The sequence below is a fragment of the Acipenser ruthenus genome, chromosome 2, assembly GCF_902713425.1.
Source record: "Acipenser ruthenus chromosome 2, fAciRut3.2 maternal haplotype, whole genome shotgun sequence".
Taxonomy (NCBI): Eukaryota; Metazoa; Chordata; class Actinopteri; order Acipenseriformes; family Acipenseridae; genus Acipenser; species Acipenser ruthenus.
In genome coordinates this window covers 110668052-110690824 of record NC_081190.1, presented here as the reverse complement: position 1 = coordinate 110690824, position 22773 = coordinate 110668052, and the positions used below count along the sequence as shown (strand labels likewise).

The 22773-nt window shown below is 37.6% G+C and overlaps 1 protein-coding gene across 4 annotated transcripts in view; it reads right to left on the bottom strand.

The window, feature by feature from the left end:
* Positions 1 to 22773, bottom strand: part of LOC117409170 (probable phospholipid-transporting ATPase IA) — a 121705-nt gene that overhangs the window by 5830 nt on the left and 93102 nt on the right. For all 4 annotated transcript variants that reach the window (XM_034910973.2, XM_034910979.2, XM_034014798.3 and 1 more), the window contains 6 exons: positions 12601 to 12675; positions 11546 to 11668; positions 8877 to 8955; positions 8137 to 8198; positions 7162 to 7218; positions 6902 to 7009 (listed from right to left, as the gene is read on the bottom strand). In XM_034910973.2, coding sequence (XP_034766864.1) covers positions 6902 to 7009; positions 7162 to 7218; positions 8137 to 8198; positions 8877 to 8955; positions 11546 to 11668; positions 12601 to 12675 — 504 coding nt within the window. The remainder of the gene's footprint in view (positions 1 to 6901; positions 7010 to 7161; positions 7219 to 8136; positions 8199 to 8876; positions 8956 to 11545; positions 11669 to 12600; positions 12676 to 22773) is intronic.

Sequence of the window (22773 nt, the reverse complement as noted above, 5' to 3'; positions counted from 1 at the left end):
TAGAATTTAACATGTTTTAAAAATAATTACATGAAATATAAATAAAATGTAGACATGTGCGAGGTACGAAGCCTCCATATGGGAGACAACAACATCATCCCTTAAGCGTGTTAATAGCATAAAAACACTAGACAGATAATGGCAACTTACATCTACCATATGTACACATACTAATATAACTAACATACATCGCCACAACTGTACTTAAAGATGCAGTGTTTTGTTTGTTTTTTTATTATTTTGGGGGTGGGGGGTGATTACAGTATTACCATTGAAAGACTAATTTGGTTTGGCCATGAAATGTCAGTTATCTTAATTGATGTGGTCTCAATAGAGCTTCTCATGTCAAACCAAGTGGTACCGTTAACCTGTCTCAAGGCAACAGTCTGAATCTACTGGATGGAAGACAGCTGTAAGAATATCACGTAAAACAAACGCTGTATTTCTTAATTCTACTGGGGTGTGTTGCAGAGTGTTGCCAGCTAATGGTTTCACTCTGGTCTACCAGTTGTACTTGGAGGTTAGACAGGATTCTGAGAGCTTCATTGAGGCCACACTTTGAAAAGGTCACCAGGATGTGATGACTGAAACCAAAAATTATATAATGTACTCTACAATTTAAAAAAGCGAAATGATACAATGTGACTACAATTTAAAAAGCCATTTCTTTATATTACAATAGGAACAGTAATTAATATTAATAATACATTCATTACACTAAAACACAATTCTGTTTAGATGCAGTAAATGCAGCTGCACTCATGGGGCACATCTAAGAAAACACAGGTGGTTCAAGTGAAACAGCCTTGTTTTAACTGTTACTTGATAGACACAATCTGGTAAGAACAATCCAAAGCAAGTTTACTTTGGTCTGTAAAACTAGATGGAATGTTGGCACTATAGTCACAGTAAATGCTTCTTAATTTGCTGTATGTTTTCTTTGCACAGTGTTTAAATCGCAGACTTTCAAAACACTCTGGAAAGGGTTTGTCAGAAGGTTAGCATACGTCAGCTACAACACACTTAATATTAAATATGGAATGCAAACAAAGCTCTTCAAACGTTACTTGAGACAGCCGTTGGACTGTGTCCAGACGTCACCACATTGCTTTCACTATTGCTTTTCTATATTACAACAGCCCCATTCTGGATATTATAAACCATCCTTCAATTATAATGACCAGCCTCCGTGGATCATGCATTATATTGTGGCCAATTTCGCATAGGGATGGGTATAAGGATCAGAAGAGGGATTTTACTAATTTGTGCATCATCAGGATGACTTAACACACAGCAACATGGATTCACCAGATTCACCATACCAGCCTGGTAAGCAGCTAATCCAAAACTGCCCCAGGCAGATCAATGAGATCCAGATTTTGCAGATTCAGCACGCTCATTGAATTTATAATGTACTGTACTGTTTTAGGCAGGAACATTGTTTTTTTTTTTAATATTCAAACCTTTCCAACAAATACACCATTATTATACGTGCATTATGTATATGTCATTAAAGACAAAAAACAAAAGAACAAAAAAAAACAACCCTGCAACCAGGTTCATCACATAATCTTTAAATTATTCTTCTGAAGTTTTAATCATGTGCGTTTGCTTTGACCTGGGTAACTGAAACAATCTGTCATGAAATGTCAAAGAGCAGAATATCTCCTGTCTTCTGAATTATCCAACATGCTTGAAAGTGTAGCCAAGACAAAGTCTTCCCTGTAATGTAAACCAGGAATTAAAGGCTTTCAAGAATGCTTTGATCTCAACCCACAGCTCATGACAACTATTTGTATTACAGGTACGTCAAAGCATAAAAGTAGCAGTATTTAACAAAATTAGCACCTTTCATTTGATTGTAATTACACCAAAGTCTTTGAACAGTAAAACAAGATTACATCATTACATTTATGATACAAATTTCAGTGACAATCATACATTATTAAACACATATTATACTTACTGAAAGTTTCTCTAAAAGCTCCTATTCCACATAGTACATCTCTTTTTTGGACAAACGTATGGATATCCACAAAAACAACATTTTAATTTTTTTCTGTATTCAAGAATTACTGTTATACTAAGCCAATCTGAGTATGTCCAGCATTCATTTCTTCTAGTTGTGGTTTATTTTATTTCTCATTGTTTTTGTGGTGGAACATCCCAGTTATCTGTCTGCCTGTAACTGTACTGAACAGTCAGTATACAGACTACAGAGATACCAGTACTATTTCCCCACAGAATGTGTCAGTAAACACAATACCAAACCGCATGATCTGTTTCTTTGAAATATATTGTACCTGCCAACATATCTGCTATAAAGCAGCAAATAGGACTGCTTTAAAGCAAACCACATGTGTGCTTTTCTGTGGAGTTATGAACGGAATGGTTAGTTCCATATTAGTTAATATATAAAAAAATGAGTAGTATATTAGAATGCACAACACTCAACATATTGATCAGTGTGTGTGGTTTCTCACAGAGCAGGGCATGTTAAGGGTAAACTAATACAGCTAAGTCTTCAGGGAGGACAGGATGTGTTCCAGGCTGTCTTTGTGTTGTTTTTATGAGACTTTAATTCTCCAATACCCACAGACAAAACCAAGAGACACAAAATAAAACTGAACACCTTCATCAGAGTGCTCACATATACTCAAGGGAATCGGGAAGAATGTTCGGTTTATATTCTATTTGTTTTTTTTTATTGAAGCTTTGACCAAAAATCGAAAAAATTAAACCATACAGACTGCGCTAGTAGTACGAGATTAAATCAGCAGACCACTAAAATAACCAATTACACTAGTATGTACACTACCGGTCAAAAGTTTTAGAACACCCCCATTTTTCCAGTTTTTATTGAAATTTAAGCAGTTCAAGTCCAGTGAATAACCTGAAATGGTACAAAGGTAAGCGGTAAACTGCCAGAGGTTAAAAAAAAAAGTTTAGGTTACCAAAAACTGAAAAATAATGTACATTTCAGAGTTATACAAAAAGGCCTTTTTCAGGGAACAAGTAATGGGTTAACAACTTACAGCTGTTCTGCAGCAATGGAAGTAAATTAAGCCTTGAAAGTTGATGCTAACAATTCCTACAGGTGTCCCAACTTTTGTTGATTACTTACAAACCCTCTGTCTGTATAAAAGCAGTGTTGGAACAGACTGTGTTACTACACCCTCTTAAGCATTATTTGGACAGTATTGTACTGCAGGAAGTAGTATATTGCTCTCATAATGGCGAGAAAAAGGCAATTAACAAAGGAAGACAGACAGACCATTATAACCCTTAAAAGTGTAGGTGTTTCCTTTAGAGAAATTGCAAAGAAAGCCAAGGTGTCAGTGAGTACAGTTTTTACACCATCAAAAGGCACTTGGAAACTGGAGGAAACTCTGACAGGAAGAGGTCTGGCAGACCCAAAGCCACAACAGAATCAGAAGACAAGTTTCTGAGAGTCAACAGCTTGCGTGATAGGCGGCTCACAGGACAACAGCTTCAAGCACAGCTTAACACTGGTTGAAGTAAGCAAGTCTCAGTTTCAACTGTGAAGAGAAGACTTTGAGCTGCAGGTTTGACAGGTCGAGTGGCAGTAAGAAAGCCATTGCTAAGATGGCAAAATAAGAAAAAGAGGCTTGCCTGGGCCATGAAGCACCGCCACTGGACTACTGAAGACTGGAAGAAGGTCTTATGGACCGATGAATCAAAATTTGAAATCTTCGGTTCATCACGCAGGGTTTTTGTACGCCGTCGAGTAGGCGAAAGGATGGTTCCTCGGTGTGTGACACCAACTGTCAAACATGGAGGAGGAAGCGTGATGGTCTGGGGCTCTTTTGCTGGATCCAGAGTCGGCGACTTGCACAGAGTGAGTGGCACCCTGAACCAAAACTGCTACCACAGCATTTTGCAGCGCCATGCAATACCCTCTGGTATACGCCTAGTTGGTCAGGGGTTCATCCTACAGCAAGATAATGACCTGAAACATACCTCCAGGCTATGTCAGAACTACCTTAGAAGAAAAGAACAAGACGGTAGGCTTCAAATCATGGAATGGCCAGCACAGTCTCTCTTAAACCCCATCGAGCTGGTTTGGGATGAACTGGACAGAAGGGTGAAAGCAAAGCAACCTACAAGTGCAACACATTTGTGGGAACTTCTGCAACAGTGTTGGGAAGAACTTTCCGAACAATATTTGATTTCCAATGTAGAAAGAATGCCACGAGTGTGTTCGGCTGTTATATCTGCAAAAGGTGGCTACTTTGATGAATCAAAAATTTAGATTAAATTTTGTTATACAAAACGATTCCATGATTTCTTTTTTATCTCGAATTGTTTATTTGTTCTATGCTTTAATTTCAGTGTACATTGAGACATTAAACTGCGTGAATTTCAATAAAAACTGGAAAAATTGAGGTGTTCTAAAACTTTTGAACGGTAGTGTACTTCTAGTGTAATATTTGTCATAGGGTAATGAGGGATCATGGGTAATCTGGTATGAAAATATAAGGAAAGCAGATATCCAGCGAGCACCTAAAACTATAAGCTGACAAAACTATACCCTTGGTAACTGTAATTGAAGAATACCAGCCATGCAAAAACCCTTTCCTGGAATCAAACACTATCCGATGAAGAATATTTCAGTTCTTCCACCCATACATTTGTACCACAGACTTGCATTATGTAAAGAGAACAAGTTAACTCACTTAAGTTGAGAAATGCATGGATCTGTATTCTGGTTTTATAAAGGCAGGTAAATATGGTCCTGTTTAAAAATATTTTTTTATGGAACAACTGAGAGTTTAATGCTTAGGTCTTATTTAAGATAAAATTATTTTTTTTTTTTTTTTTTTTTTCATTTTATGGATTGATTGACACAACACGCAGCAATTAGAAATCCATGCAGCTGAATTTTGTTCACTATACCTTAGTACAGAAACAGGACAAAAGTGATAATGTTGTTCCAGGAATGTTCATTCCAACTATTGTGATGCTAAATATTAACAGAGGACAATTGGGTCCTGCTATTCAGTCCACTACAGCGTTTGGCTTTAGAAATGACCAACATGAATTAAAAAATTAAAATCCCAGGGAGCTATTTCCTTCCTTTCTGTACAAGAATGCTCCCCCCTACTCTGTAGAGACCATTTTTGTTTCAAACTTTTCACATCCCTCCGTACACAGGGAGATCTGAGAAATGGCAAAGCAATCCATTTCAGACAATAGCAGTAACAGGGGCAGCCTGTTCTAGGGACAGACCCCGTCTGCCTCTCTACGGGTTTTACAAACGCTTCCTAATGTGTGAGATCTATGGCCAATGCCAGGATATGTGTTCTTCTTTGGGCCTTGTGCAATCGAATGGGTTTCGCACAAAGTGAATCACAAGGGGATCCACAAGGGAGCTGCGTAAATTCAGTGTGGATATCGGCCTTCCGTCTCCCTCTAACACAAAGTCACGATAAAATGACTGCACTGTGTTCACTCATTTAAAAACAGAAATGACTGCACTGTGTTCACTCATTTAAAAACAGAAATGACTGTCCTGCCAATTCATTTAAAAACAGAAATGACTGCACTGTGTTCATTCATTTAAAAACAGAAATGACTGCACTGTGTTCACTCATTTAAAAACAGAAATGACTGTACTGTTAATTTAAAAACAGAAATGATTGTACTGTTAATTTGTTTAAAAATATAAATGATTGTACGGTTATTAATTTAAAAACAGAAATGACTGTACTGTTAATTCATTTAAAAACAGAAATAATGAATTACACACTGGGGATGTTTTGTCGCCCCCCCCCTACATGGTGAAGAGTCCTGAAGTTACTTCCAGTTAGCACAGCTGTTTTCTATGATTCTTCTTTCGGTCAAGTTCCTATGTCGACACTGCCACTTTGTTTTAACTTCTGTGCAAATCAATGATATCTTTTTTACATGTCCATTTTACTTCATGTTTACAAGCCACTTGATGCCATTGCGCTTGCACACTGCCCTGCGGCCCCCTTTGTGTTCACAAAAACGTCCATTTCTAGTTTTAAATGCATCTCTGCAAACCTACTGAATGTAGATCAGACTGACCTCAATCACAGCAATATTTACAAAACAAATACATATTCTATCCGATACAACTAAAATAGCTTTCAGAATGTTAATTCACAAAACAAACAATAAAAACAAACACCATCTTTTCTATTGTACTGCTGTAAAACACAATTGACAATTTGGCGTATTAAGTTTTGTTTGTCAGTTTTGTGAAAACCTGCAAGCACCAGTTAGCATTCATTAGAAATACGTAGTCTGAGAATCAAACCCAGCATCTTATCGGTGGCACTTAGTAGCAAATAACACCACGAATCCCAAACCATTCTACAAATACAGCTATTCTAAATAATGTTAATCAAATATAGTTGAAGAAAAACATAATGAAATAATGTCACAGGTATATGCTCGTCAACAATGGAACAAAACAAAATGCTGTATCTGGGATAAGAACCGGCAGAACATGGAACATGTGATTAACCCTTTTCTACAATACCCAGCTTTTTCATTTTGTGTTAAACATGCCCTCTCAAACTATAATAATTCTATAAAAAACTATAGTTTACCGTCCTTTACTCCTTCTCTCCGTGTTAAAACACTGTAACCAACTGTAAAGCAACGCTGCAGTAAAACGCTGAAGCTGCTGACAGGAGCCAGTTTAGAAAGCTGATAAAAGCCATGACTCATGGCTGATTTCTGGGTCTGGAGGATGTGATCTTTGTTGTTAAATATGTCACTTGCCTCACCGAATCAATAACCTTTGCCAACTCCTAAAATTGAATACAGCTGGATTACTGTTTTTGCTTTATTTTACGTGCAAAATTGAAAGCGTAATAAAAAAGTACAACAGTAAATTTTTATATAGTACCTCTCCAGACATGTCAGGTGCCAGTGAAATTACAGGCCACAGCGAAGAGTAGATTCCGAAGAACACCACCCATATCGCAATGCTTCCCCAGATCGCGATGTGACTGAACTGAAAAAAAACAAACAACAACAAAAGAGAGAGTAAAATAAAGACTAAAAATTTGCATTACAGCTAATCATCAGACACATGTATTGTCACAGCAGCATGGTAATTAATTGCAATTTAATGCCAATTATTAGCCAGGTATTTCCTGTACCTACCATAGTCCAAGATGATGTTTCTAATCCAGCCTTCAAGCAGACAGTGATTACCACAAACTGTGTAGAAAAAACAACACGTGTTTATGCTTGTGGCAAAAAACACACACAAAAAAAATAAATAGAAATAGATAAAAAAAAAACACCTAGCTCCCAGCTGTGGTTTATTTGATTGAGAAATATCATGCTGCCATTTACCAGTAAATGTCAGTTTTGGTACTCTATGTCCAAGAAAGAACATAACATAAGAGAGTTTACAAATGAGAGGAGGCCATTCGGCCCATCTTGCTCATTTAGTTGTTAGCTTATTGATCCCAGAATCTCATCAAGCAGCTTCTTGAAGGATCCCGGGGTGTCAGCTTCAACAACATTACTGGGGAGTTGGTTCCAGATTCCCACGATTGTGTAAAAAAGTGGTTCCTATTTTCTGTTCTGAATGCCCCTTTATCTAATCTCCACTTGTGACCCCTGGTTCTTGTTTCATTTTTTAAAAGAAACGAATATAACAAGTCTATTTGGGAGTGTTAAGTATGTTTCACTAAGAAACTGATTTGAGGTATATTAAACATTAACACATAAAAATAAGTACTTGGTTGTAGTTAACAAAAGACATTTCTAATTCCATACTGACAGATGGAATGAACTGCAGTTTGTTTTTTTTCTGTCAAATATTTTCTTGTAGATAGTTGTAAGAAGTGTGAGTAAGTACATGCATACAGCCTCCTCTATAAATCCCCAGATTCTGATACTCTATGTTAAAATGTTAGTCTGACAGACATACGGACAGACAGACAGACAGACAGACAGACAGACAGATGGGCACCCTATCTGCCCACGGAGGGAGTTATAATCTACATTCTATTCTCAGCTAGTATGTATAAAGGACTTGCAGAAACAACTCTGAACTCTGCTTAAGAACAAAATCCTACATTATTGAAAGATATAGGCATAAAAAAACACACAACAACAACAACTTACTGTGTAAACCATGTTTCCTAAGAGCAGATAGTCTGGAGTTTTTCCATTTGCAAACACTGTATCTACGAGAAGGAATCAACACAAGCTTTCAGATGTAGACAACATTATTTAAACCCACTCACAGCAGATACATTTGTGTTTTGAAAAAGTAGTCCATTTTTTTTTTTTCTGCCATACCATGGACATTCATATCCTTTGCAAATGTATCCATGGGGAAACATCAGCTGATGTCAAAGTATCTACTTAAGCAATACATTAGCAATGTACACAGTTCTGCTTAGCACTGCCCTGGTTGTACTGCAAATTGTGTGTCAATGTTTTATTGTCAAAGTAAGTAGTTCATTTACTAGTAGCTTCAAAATACTAAAAAAAAAATGTTTTAACCAACACAAATCGTCCATTTTTTAATTTCAGAAACCGTGGTTGGGTTGAAATTAGAAGTGACAGAAAGTGCAGATTGCAGCTAATCAAAAGTTAGACAATCAGAAAATGGAAGTTAAGATTTTACAGTTAACATTGATCTTAAACACATTTTTGCTTTTTACATTGTTTTTAAAAAAGAGCATTTTACAGGAGAGGGCAGCATATCTGGTTTTTACCATTATATACCTTTTAGCTATTGGCTTCCTGCAAATCCCTTTTGTTAGGATTCACTTTTCAACATTTGCAAACCAGGGGCTAACGCTTTATAATAAGACAAGGTAGTATTTCTCTCGCTTCCCAAAGCCCTGGCTGCTTACCTTGCTGGAAGGCTTTTAGTGGAAACCAAAACAGAATAATGGAGTGGAAGAGGCCATTCAGACAATGACCCCAGAAAACCTATGGAAACAAAAATCCATGAGAACTGTTAGTGACGAGCCAGCTCTGTGAACCCTGACCTTTATCTGCGGTTAGGGCTCATGAAGTGTGTTTTTGTTGGGCCACCACAGTGAATTGTTTTTACTGACAGACACTTTGTATCCCTTACCCCTGCAATGGGGGCATCTGATATTTTCCTAATTATAGCAGACTGAAAACACCTCTTAAACGCTATACTGAATAGAACGATATTACAACTTCTTCACAGACCTATTAGAATTTAAAAGAGAAGAACACCCCAAATCTTGATTTATCAGAGCTGGAAAACACATACTGCATTATTAGATTCCACTCAATTAAGAGTCAATTTCACTTATTTGGAGAGGGGAAGACACAATATTTTAATGCCAAATTATTATGCACTGTACCTGAGGGTGAGAGCCTACCCCTCCCCCTATATATTACATTTTCTCAATAGGAATTTTAGTGCTAAATTAGTATCATTCATGACCTATATAAGGGACTCAGGTCAATCAAGTATGTACAGCACTCGCAATCACGATAATTAAAAATTATATATATATATATATATATATATATATATATATATATATATATATTATATATCTAATTAAATAATTTTATTTGAATGGTCCATGAAAAAAAAAATATATATATATATATAATTTGGGCACTCATTCAGGTTCTCTGTTTATGTTAAGTTCTTACTTCAATGACATAGATGTCATAATAAATGTTTTCAATGGGCTCATTCAGTTGATGTTTCCCATATTAACCAGCTCATTAATATGGGAAACACACACTCATTAACACCAGCAACAGAGCGTGACCCCAGCGAGACATGTCAAACTGAAAGGAATTGAAAAAATGGCTCACCAGAGATTATAAAAAAGTAATGCAATGGGGTGGGATGCTTCGCCGTCTGGGTTTATGTAGCATCCCCATCCCTCGGGTCGGCATTCAGTTCTCATATCACACACTGACTACCCCATGCAGTATTCTCTCTCTCTCTATATATATATATATATATATACACACACACTCTGAATGACTATAATGCTATACCCTTGCTAACCCAGTTCCCTCTCATATTATCCCTTACTCTTCATTTGACAGAAAGCACAGGTGGGTGCTGGGGGAGAAAAAAAATGCTTCAAGCTTTCTTTTTTCTTATACTTCCTGTTACACTCTCTATACTCAAGACCCTTGGGCATGACCTATTCAACTTTTCTCTCTATTAACATAACAAACCCTGGCAACATCGGAATTTACCAGCAAACTATTCTTTGAAATCATTCCCCTACTGAGAAGACAAATTATTACCCTAGACAGTGCATGCAAACTTCAGGATCGTGTGTAATAAATTAGTAGAACAATTAAGCATTTAACCCAATTAACCTGGCCCACACATATTCATACTTATCATTCAACATTTTTAAATAGATTTTGAATACAGAAAATAGATTAGGACATACTTGAGGTAAAATTTGTATGAACATATGTTTTATTTGTTTCATCAGGTCTACAGCAAGTTCAGGATTGAAACTTGGTTATTGAAGTAAATATGCAAATTAAAACAACGATATGTTCACAGCAGTTTGTCGCAGCTAGCTTTCTGTCTACTGGCAGACTGTGGAGAATCTAATTGTAAATCCATGACCGAGTGAAAATGAAAGTGGATCTTGTCGTGTAGTGTGAAAAATGTACAAGAATGAGATTTACATTTAACCTAGTTTAACAAATAATTAACAATAAGGGATGATGAAATTGCAAATGCTATTTAAAACGTATCAATAAATACAAATCAAATATCAAGGGAGAAGCTGGCTGCAGAAAGCAATGCCCTGTGTGCTTTTATACCTGCCTTGTTTTTCTGTGAGAGTGGTATGCAAGTCATCCAAGCCAGCCTTATTAAAGTAAACAGGCTCAATTTCTTGTTAAAACAAAAATCAGCATTTCTCACAGCTCCACATTCATGAATAATGGTGTAGAGTCCCACCTCCTACACACTTTATGGCAGATGTTATTGTCCTTTGACCCACTTCTCCACAGGGGTCAGTAATCCATTTCCACAAAACACTGCAAGTACATGAGGCTTGAGGACCATTAAACCAGGGAGACAAATCATCCCAGCCTCGAGGAGACAGACAGCCAGTCTGCGAGACTCCAGGTCTACTTACTTAATGCGGACCAAACAACTGAATTTTGGAACACCACAGAGTGAATGTAACTTTTGATTCCATTAGATTATTATCAAAGTAAATAAACTGGACAGGCATATAATACTTTAAATATGGTATCATGTTTTATGTTCTATTTAAGCATTAATTTACAAAGCAGATTAACAATTATTTCAAATGCAACACTAAAGACCTTTGCTGTGGGTCACATGGTCTGCTTGAGAACAGTTCATTGGAGTGACTTTGCATTACTAACTGCAGCAACATTTAGTCTGTGAAACCTTTGAGATATCAGCAAGGAAATAAATAACCAGAAACAAAAAGAACCGTTGGCCAGTAATATTACTAACGTTAATAAGTTAACCTTGGTTAGCACTCCTTCAAAATACATAATACAAATGATAATATACCTTGGAGTTAAAGCCCATTGCATTCTGTGAGCTTTTATACAGCTCTGGGTATTTCAGCATATTTTCTTTGCGGCAAGATCTCTCGAATATCCCCAGAGTAAGAGGGGGCAGGGCAGTAAATATCTAAAAGAAAATAAAAACAGGCTTTATTTACACAAATACAGAAACTATATCCTCAGGAAATGTATATTTAAAATCGACACATCAAACTGGTCTTTTAAATTGCCAGTCACTAGACAGAATGTGTACATATCACACTGGGACCAATGAATTACCATCTACAAGGCCAATGTTCTGAACTAAAAAAATAAATTATGGTGCGCTGTTTATGAATCACCCATTTTATACTTGACTACTGTTGGTCCTATTATTATATAACAAATCGCAATATCATTGTAACCTAGGGAATTCATAAAAGTGAGTAATCAAGACTAAGCTTATTACTGTATGCACTGTAAGTTGTATTAATTTATGCTTACAGTTACATCAGTTAAGATTTTTTTTTACAATACATCTGACAGTTGACAATTTAGTTTAATGAAAAAAGTAAGTGCAGCATTTGAAGTAGTGGTTTAAAATTTCAAATTCAGTTCATAGCATAGCGCTGATACCGCTGTACAAAAGAGCCGGCTCCTTTGCAAGGAGCGTATATCGGGCTTATGTGTGTGATAGGAGGCTGTGTGGTCCAGTGGTTAAAGAAAAGTAACCAGGAGGTCCCCGGTTCAAATCCCACCTCAGCCACTGACTCATTGTGTGACCCTGAGCAAGTCACTTAACCGCCTTGTGCTCCGTCTTTCGGGCGAGATGTAGTGACTCTGCAGCTGATGCATAGTTCACACACCCTAGCCTCTGTAAGTCGCCTTGGATAAAAGCGTCAGCTAAATAAACAAATAATAATAATAATATGTATTCTCCACATCTTACATAAACCGACACCAGTTCATATTATTATTGGAAATAAATATCCCACGTGGGAAGGACATAACACAAATACCTTACATTTTTTAGAGTATTTCTCTCTATATTAAATGTGTGACAGGAACTCCTGAACTTACCACATTGTACAGACCAATGCACCATCTCTCGAAAAGAATCTGACCAGAGAAACCATTAACGAAAGCAAACCAAATCTGAAAGAAATGAATACAATTAAAACATTGAAATACAAAAGTCTGATAGAAAACGATGAATTCTGGTTTCATTTTTAAACAGTAACACAGAATAAAGCATGGGAGCAATTAGCCTGGCAGGGTAGTGAAATACATTTATTGGAGAGTAGCTGAATTCTTTCAATCTACAGGAAAGTAAATATAGCATGGGTTATTTTTCAGGCAGCTAGTATTGCAGTTCTCTGTGGGGCACTTAAGGGAGAAAAAAAAACACATAACACACATTTGAAAGAGCTGATAACTGTGCCACTAATGAACTTTGTGAAGCACTTTTTAGGTTCAAACTCAAGGGAAAATATACTGCTTTTGTTTAGTTTTTTTTTTTTTTTTTTTACAGGAGGGTTCTAAAATATAAGAATGTTAGTTTTAAAAAAAAAAGGCAACATGATTACAAGTGTGGGAAAATAAACTAATATAAAAGCGATCATTTATGGTATTTCAATAGCAGTATACCTGTCAAAATAACCTTGTTTATTTCACTGCACAGAGCTTGGATTTTATGACCTCGTCATCATCACTAAACAGCACCAAATGTCTAAGTGCTTGCATGTTTTGACCTATCATTAGTCAGATGTGACTGAAGCGGTAAAGCCCCTCTGAGCACAGAAACGATTTCATAATCTGATGAATCTGCTGGCTGCGCCAGGCCATATTGCAGCACCTTTCATCACAGGACTGTAATCAACCTTTGAAAGACTTTCTCCACTGAAATAAATCGAGTTGTCTTTGAAAAAAAAACAAAAAAAAAAAACACAACCACTTTTTGGGATTTCTTTTTCTTTTATCCTTATCCTCCAGATAATAAAAAAGGCTTTCAGTAACACGAACGACTAGGTATAAAAACACGGGGGCTCCCAGTTTCTTCAGATAGATTAGCAGTTCAATAAGCCAGAGCATTGCAGTGAAGCATCAACTCCAGAAATACATATTTAAAGCACATGGAAATGAGTCTCTCTTCACTACTGCTCTCCCACCTGCTAGCATTGACCAATCACGAAGTAGGACTTGGAACTTCTGAAGGTAAAAGTATCCACAAAAGAAACTGACTTACAATGCCCTTGCTGCACTGCAGCCTTATAATGACAGTATTCGCCCAAGACTAGCAGCATGCGTGGTTCATTTTGAACTATCTATCTATCTAGCATACAAAAACATGGAACCTCAGAGCAAACCAAGTGCATTTAAAAAATGAAGCTTTATTTTAGACATTACAATATCATTTACTTTCTCAAAGTTTGACAGGGTTTTTTTTATGTCTTTAAAAACAACACACCAAAATCACAAATGACATTATTAAATTATCCTTATCTAATGTTTTTTCTTGTAAGAATAGCAGAATGGGAAACTACATTCGAGCACTGTGTCCTAGTGCTTTTGCAAGTCTCCACGGTTCATTTAACTTCATTATGAAAGTGTGAATCGCTACAAATTTTCCATTTAACAATTCAATGTTTGGATGATGACTGCTTGTTTGGGTATGATGAGAGGTGATTATGGACTATTTGGCCGCTGGTCCCGCCTGTTAAAGGGGAGAAGAAGCAGCCACCACCCTTTGAAAGAGGAACTGATCTGACGATGCCTGGATCAGTAGTGTGGACCGTGACGAAGCCACGTCCTTCCCCCCCAATAGTCATGACCGAGCGTATCCCCTAACTCCACTTAACCCTCAGAGTACTATTGGGTCGATGATCGGCCCAGTGATGTGTGCTGTTAAAGCACTAGATCGTCTCTCCTATTTGCTGTCAGAAATGTATTTATTGGACAATTGTACCTAGCAACAAAATGGGCTAACCAATAGTAGAGAGTTTTGCTATTAATATTAGCCAATTAAATACAGTAGTTGTAAAACGAAATACTGCTTTTTATTGGTTAAAAAAAACAACACTTATCTCCGAGCTGACGGTTGAGAGATGACGAATTTAGTGAGTGTGTTGTGTTGTGAGTCTGACGAAGGAGAATCATTTATAGGTTTTATGGCTTCTGAAGACGATAAATTGTATAATTGGGCAAGCCTATATATGAATCTGCATGGGGATGACACCGATATCGATTTAAATGAAGAGGAGGATGAAGAAAAGAGCGGCAGGGAAGGAGGAGATGAAAGTACAGACAAACACGTGCCTTTAATTCGGCTGCTGAACAAAAACTTCCCAATTGGGCCCGACTAACAGAATTGCCACAGCAGAAAATAACATAAAATATAAAGAATTACACAGAGGTTAGTGATCCAAGATTCATACCATGCAGCGCAACCCGACCAGATGTATTATTTGAGCTGTTGTTTTCATCAGTGCTGCAAGAATACATCTGCAGCGAGTCCAACAAATATTCATTAGAAATGAACGAACAGTACAGAAAAAAAAAGCTAAATCCAAAACGGATTCTGGAGGTATGACAGAAATAGATTATGTGCTGTGTTAGGGTTGTGGCTGAATATAGGGTTAGTTTGGAAGCCCGACATGAAAGAATACTGGAATATGAAAGATACACTGCAAGCAACGCCAGGATTCACACAAATAATATCCAGAGATAAGATTCTATTTTGTCTTGCAAACCTGCACTTGAATGACAACAGAAAGCAAAAAGAAAGGCAAACGTTTTTTTTTTTTATGAAATCCAAGAACTAGAAATATCACACATAAAAACTGAATGATTTATTTTCACCAAACCGTAAAACTAGATTTACCAAACATTAAAAAGGACTTTATTGCATATGAACTGAGAATAAGCTTCCCTGCGCTAATCCAGATGTGTCTCAACAACTCACAGTAAGTTATGCTTATTTATTACTTTGAGTGCAAAATTGCTGTAGGTGTTTATGCCATGCTATATTATGTACAGTTTATGCTGTTTGTTTGGTTTTCATGATGCATAACAATGTAGGTAAAAATTGTGGTTACACTTTCTTTTTACTCATGTTTTTTTTTGTGTAAAAGAAACTAGCTGGTAAATAAATATCTGTTTGTGTGGTTCTGCTCCGTTGATGGCATTACTTGCAGAAATGCCTTTTTTTAGCTTGTTTATGCAGATTCACTTTTTTATAAAGCAAAGAAAGTAAGAATATATTGGGATTTGTAGTACTATTTATTCAACATTTATTTGCTTGTTTGATTGTATAACAAGTGTTTATTTGCTAATAAATATTTCTATATTCAGCCCAGAAATTATATTAATAAAAACAGCTGAACAAAAACATCAATGTCTATGATATATAGGTTTCATACAATAATTTTTATTTTTGGCGTAAAATTAAGTAATTTGCTACTCTATTACAAGCGTGTTCATTGTGTGTGACAAGTGTAGTCCTGTAGGGTACAGTGCAGTGGCCATGCCTTAGTACCCAGAGGGTTAAGTGCAGAAATAAACAAAATAAATGAATAAAATATACCCAACCCCTCAAAACTCTATTGGCTCACGGCTAGTTGAGCAACAGATATGTCTTCTGGAGCAGTTCCAATATACTGTTCTACAGCACTGCAGGCCCATCTGCCAAGGACTTTGATCATGGATGGGAAAGTGCGGCTATGGCTGCTGAAATGGCTGCTCCAATCCTGAAAGAATGGCCTGAAAAAATTGTGGAAGAGTAACCGGCGCAAAGTAATAGCATTATTGAAGTCCTGGCTAAGGTGCACTTGTAGACGGAGTTGTAGGGGCAACAGGTCGAAGGAATCTTACGGTAGTGAATATGGACTCCTTGTTGAAGGCGGTCCGCTTTGGTAGAATTGGGTAAGTATTTTTGAATTCCACGTAATAATAAAGATGCTTGCGGTAGTCCAGTGATAGAAGGACAGTTGATTCTATTTAGTCGTTGGTTGAATTGGATGCCTGATGGGTATGTTTTGATTGTAGAGGAGGCTCGGTGTGTCAGGATAGATGGCAAGCTGAACAGAAGTGGAGATAGGATTTCCAACCTGGATTGTATGAAGCCAGGTCTTGGGGGGCTAAGAAATTCATCATGAGTTTATGAGCTGAAAAGAGTGGATGGCTGGGAAGGTCATTTATAGGATTACGCTCTGGAAGTCTGACACTGGTAGACTGACTGGATAGGCGATTGGGACCAGTTTCTTGAAGCACTGGATCTTGGAGAATGTTGCTTCTTATGGCTGGAGTCTGGGGATGAGGCTGGAAGGCGAGAGTGCTTTGTGGCGGAGGCAGTAACAAAACAAAACAAAACAAAACTATTGATCCAAATATTGGGAGGAAACCTTAGGTGGTCCCGGCGGAGAGAGGCCCCAACTCCGGGCATTCTAGCAGTACTGTTTGGCCAAATAGATATCAGAGAGGCTGATATTTAAGAAGGTACTAGTTAACGTTTATGTGGTGAAACCCAGGTAATGACCGCTGCCGAGGGCATCACTGACCAAACTCAGGTGATGACCGCTGCCGAGGGCATCACTGACCAAACTCAGGTGATGACCGCTGCCGAGGGCATCACTGACCAAACTCCGGTGATGACCCTGCCAAGGGCATCACTGACCAAACTCAAGTAATGACCCTGCCGAGGGCATCACTGACCAAACTCAGGTAATGATCCTGCCGAGGGCATCACTGAATGAGCTCGGGTAAAGACCGAACTACCAAAGCCAGAAAATGTAACAATACAGTAAACAAAAGCCTGGCGACGCATGGGGAAGCGCAGACTGCAGAAATAAAACTCTAATACATGTAAGATCATCTGTCCTTTGCAAATGGCAGTGCAGCTGTGTAATTACAACTGGGATTGCAACAGCAACGCCTGGGTGAATTTATATAGGAATGATCTAATGAGCAATTATCCAATAATCCTAGAGAGAGAGAGAGCGCAATCATTCAATAATCCCTTCTCCATATACATCAGCCTAAGCTTCCAATATGTACCCCTTTTTTTTTATTACATGAGCAAATGTGTGAACATGTTTGAAAAACAAGTGTCTGCCTTGTGAGAGAGGAGGGGAATAAAAACAGACCAGTCTGCTATAAAAGTTCAGATCATTTTCCTCCCAAAAAACCCTGCATTTTCACTCCAAGAATTATTGAAGGAGCATAATAAGGTCTTCTTTAAAAAGTAACCCTGTTTAAGACTTATTTGGGTGTTTTATTGGTCTCGGACTACCTTACCTAAGTTAACAGATAGTCCACAGATTAGGGTTAATCAGAGTCTGGTAAAATCCTAGGTGTGTTCTTGGTATACAATTAAATACAAAATTAATATAGACAATAGTCCAGCTTGTTTAAAAGCTGCAATATAAATGTGTTGTTGCTTTTAAAACAGGATGGGTTTCTGGTTTAAAAGGTAGCATGTAACTCGTCAGCCTTATTAGCTCAGGGGAGTGTCAGCTGTCATCCTCTCTGCACAATCTCAAAGGCTGAAGGATGAGGGAATATATGAAAATTAATTCATGAGAAACCGCTCGCATTCTACCACAGCTCTGCATATTCATCAGCTCATTCAAAATCAATGGTTTCACTGCTCCCGTGCCTGATCAGCAATTCAACTGAAACAAGGGACTCGAGATTGACATTTGTCCTTGTTATAGGAAATCCTTTGTTCCTTTATAGTGTACAGAATGCAAATTGATTCCAAGGCTTCAATCAGAAATACAGAAAATCTTTATTTTGAAAAAAAATAAAATAATTAAAAGTCCAATGATCAGTAGGGCCTGTGCGATGTATTCACCAGGATGTGTTCTTTCTTAAGAACTCTAAAAGCCTTGACATAATTAGCTCATAAATGCCATTTGTCAATCACACACATAAAAAAAGAAACCAACAACACCACAAAGAAAAAGAAACAAAAAGAATGGATAGATTATACATATCTAAAATCCCTTTATGTCTTTAATGTAATGGACATAAAATATTAGTCTGGTGTTCAATTCAGTAACATAAAATATTGGATCAGAAAAAATAAAATAAAAAAGCAGTCACCCACCAAGTCCATTCCTGATTTCCATGGTGGTAAAACATTCAACAACAGACACTACATCTAATCTTGTTCTTTCACTTATGAACTTGCCTGTGAAACTTTTTGAACTACACGACAGCATCTTGGTAATGCTACACATGACGGCTGGTATTTATTTTTTATAAGCTCACATTGGAATAATTGCGGACATAAAACACATCACAAATAGATAGGTGCTTGCCAGCTCAGCATGTCTAAAACATCTAATAAAATGTCTACATCCACGGGTTATCAGGATGAAGTGTAATGAAGAATTACCCTCCGCTTTGTATTGTACATCTGACAGCCAGAAATGCTGACAAAATGAGAGCTCCCAAGGGGCGGCGCACAATTGGCCGAGCGTCGTCCGGGTGGGGAGGGCTTAGGCAGCACCAGCGACCCCTGTTGCTGCCTCAATCTGCTTATAGATATCGACTGGGCACCGGTCGGTACGGTACTGGGTTGGAACCAGGTCGGTTCTGTACCGGTGTGGTGACTTTAGTGCCAGGTCGGTACAAGGACGGCACTGGTGCGGTAACCTTGGTCCTGGTCCTGTTCTGGAACGGTACCGGGGTCGGGTCGGTGACCTTGGTTCTGGTACGGTACGGGTCCACCGGTTCGCAGTCACTGCGGGTGGCAAGTTACAGGGATTCCCATCTATATAAACCACTGGCAAAACCACTCAGTCAGTACCACACACGAGACTAAGGGAAGCCTGCTTATTAGAATGATACTAACAGCCTTCGTAATGGTGATGCTAAAGCTGTCACCTAAACGACATCAAGATACTGTGGAAGAGACTGCAAGCAACCACAACCAAATCAAGTATCTTGGTTCTGCAGTCCAGCAGCTGCTCTTGCTGCACCTGTGCTGTAGCACCACGTTGCAGACAGGACTGCGTGTAGTCTCTGTAAAAAACAGAAAAACACACAAGAGAAAAATCTCTCAACAAAACACAGAAATATAACAATTACATAAGTAATTTAAACCACCTCGTATTTTAGCTAAAGCCCAAAACAAGAACTAAAATAACTCCAGCCGGAGCTATGCAGCCTGGGGGAAGAGCACAAAGGGAAGGGACGACTCAAGCCACTGGCTTCATGTGTGGCACAAGGCTGCAGCGCTACGTAACAAGCAACAGGCTGTAGTGCACACAATGCGCGTAATTTGTAGAAACTATTACAGTGATTAGTTTAATATCACATAAAATGTGTGTAAAAACACAATAATGTGAAATATATATCAAGATAGAAGCAACAAGTACTTGTCTGAACCAGGCTCTCTGATCCGATCAGTCTTGAAAGGAAAACCTTTTGGCATAAATTCTGTTTTTGCAAAGGAAAATGAAATGGGAGAATAGATGATCACCTCCCAGTTCTCCTAATTAGTCAGTGTTTATATCAAAAGCCAACTAAAGATCCTTATATATCAAGTAAATCAAGGGTTGTGGAGAATATATTTATTTAAATAAATAGTAATCATATAAGTTTGTATTATTTGCAGGAGTTACTCTAACAATGTAAATGGGCACATTGACCATTTCCCACTGACCAGCATTCATTAATGCTGCCAGGTAATAATCCGTCAGCATGACCTTTGACATCCCTTCAAACAAAACACAGCTACGGTTTCCAATGGCTTAACAAAACAGCCCACAAACGAAGCTTCTCACACCAATGTGCAGCTATTCATCTTTAATTTCTTTATTTAGCATCACTACCTATTAGGGGGAAACAGTGAACTGAAGTCAATAGTAAAGCCCTGACAAAGATCAAAGCTACAGTGAAAACACACCTCCCTGCACTAATAATGTCAACCCAGAGCTGGAATAATGAACATATCCATTGGACATTAACTTTTCTTCAAACGGCTGCAAATGTCTACTGCATAACACGCCCAATAAAATCAAGGGTGAAGGCTACAACTAAGATGTACTGTAGATGCTACAACACTGAATAAATATATTACATACATTAATGTTGGTCCTTACAATAGGTGGCATTTTAAATGAATTAGGTGTTGAGAGATGTAGCACTGAAAAACATTTCTGTATTCAATGCTTCTGGGTGAATTTTTTTTTTTTTTAACTGGATCTCATTTTGGATTCTGCCTGTGTTCATTCAGAATGACTGGGAAAAATCACATTGTTCCAAAGCAAATGCAGAACCAACTAAAGTAATATTCTGAATATTCAGCACTTTATTTTAGGGTTACACATACTTCTCCATACACTGTACTTATTATATAAAAGAGAAGTTTATGATGTGGAGTTCATGGAGTGCTGTGTTTATGTGTTTTATTCACAAGGATGGCCACAAACAACCTTTCAGGGCTCATCAGTTATTCAGCCATCCCATTCTCATTCCTGTAATAACCAGGGCAGGATTAACGCAGGGGCTTTAGGGGCTGCAGCCCAGGGCCTCAGATTTTGAGGGGCCCCCAAAAATATATATAATTTATAATACAATATCTAAAAAATAAATAAGTAGCGTGTGACTGTATGGATCAGAACTGGTCTGTTTTACCAAGCCATATTACATTGGAGGAGCAGCGACTGCCTGATCATATGACTTGACCTGCGATCAAGTCACGTGCCACTTTTATCAGGTGTGCTGCAGCACGAATGTGACGCAGATCAGAACCTGTAAATGTATGACAAAGCAGCACCTAGGAAGTATGAGAGCGACGAAACACGACAAGTACAGCGTGAGGAAGATATGTTAAACAAAACACCAACGCTGACACAATATTTTAATACAATACCAACAAATGTATGTGAAGGTACCAGTACTTTGGAAAATACACTGGAGAGAAATCAACAGGAGGAAACGACCTAGGTTTATAAGGATTACAGCGGGGCAATCTCCATGGAAAAATAAAAATAAGTCTCACCTTTCTCACTCTATTTTGGTAGCCGTTTCGGGTTGTCTCTGTTTCCATGTAGTTTTCTTTTAGACTGAGAAATTCTCATTCCAAATGCTAGTAAAACGAATTCATATTAAAATACAGGAAGCTATGTTTAAGTGTTTGTGCCTGAGTTCCAATTTGGCCTTGCACAGCTTACTGATATCGTACAGCTTTCTAAAACTGGGTTTCCATCAAGTTTTTAGGTTGTCTTAATAATAAGAAAACAACATTCCATAAGAAAGTGCTGTGTACTACACTTGTATTATTTGCTAAACATTTTTTGACAGCATATATATTTATTACAAACCTATTATACACGTACATATCATATCTCATAAGAGATAAGGACAATGCATTTCCAGATAACTTGCTTTTCCGCCAAAAAAAAGTCTGCAGTTTGTATTTCCCATTTTGTATTTGAAACTGCCAGTAACTAACGCTGTGGCCAATGCTCATTTTCAAAACTGGCGCTAATTCAAACATCGAATCAGGTAAAATATGGATCAGCCAAGACTGAATAATTTGAAGTTAATGTTAATAGAGCAAGGTGGTAGTAAAACAGGGAAGGAAATGAATATGCAAAGAGAGGCTCCCATTAAACTTAACATAACGACAGCACATTCGAGGAGTATCCTCTTTATACAACAGTACATCCCACAGCCCCGCTTAATTCTGCAGATATTTCAAACAGATAATCAAAAAACATGTTTCATATCCAAGTTGACAAACCAAACATCAAGACAATTTACCAATGTCCATTTTGAACTCTTAAGATACAGTGCATTCCAGAAACACAGAATAAAAGCTACACCGGAGAATACATAAACAACTCCATTTCTGGTCTCGTTCACTCATTTAGGAATACACTTCACTGGATGGGTGCTAAACGTTTACCGTTTTTAATTAAAAAATACAATGCGAATCTAAGGTCATTATTTTAAAATGGGTAATCTCAAGGTCAGTATTTTATTCTAGCTTGTCAACAATATTAAAAAAATCTGGTAATTCTGTCAGTGTTTTTATACAAGACTTTATTCTGCAGATACCCAAATGTCTTTGAAAAACTGAGCGTATGAAAGGCCAACTACCAAAGTACATACATTCATGAAACTTCCATCTGTAGTTACAGATAGTTTTTTTTTTTTTTTTTTTTTTTAAAAAAGAGCTGCTTTTTAATTTCAAAAGGTCATAGGTTCAGTAGCTTACACGAAACTAAAGTTCGATCCACT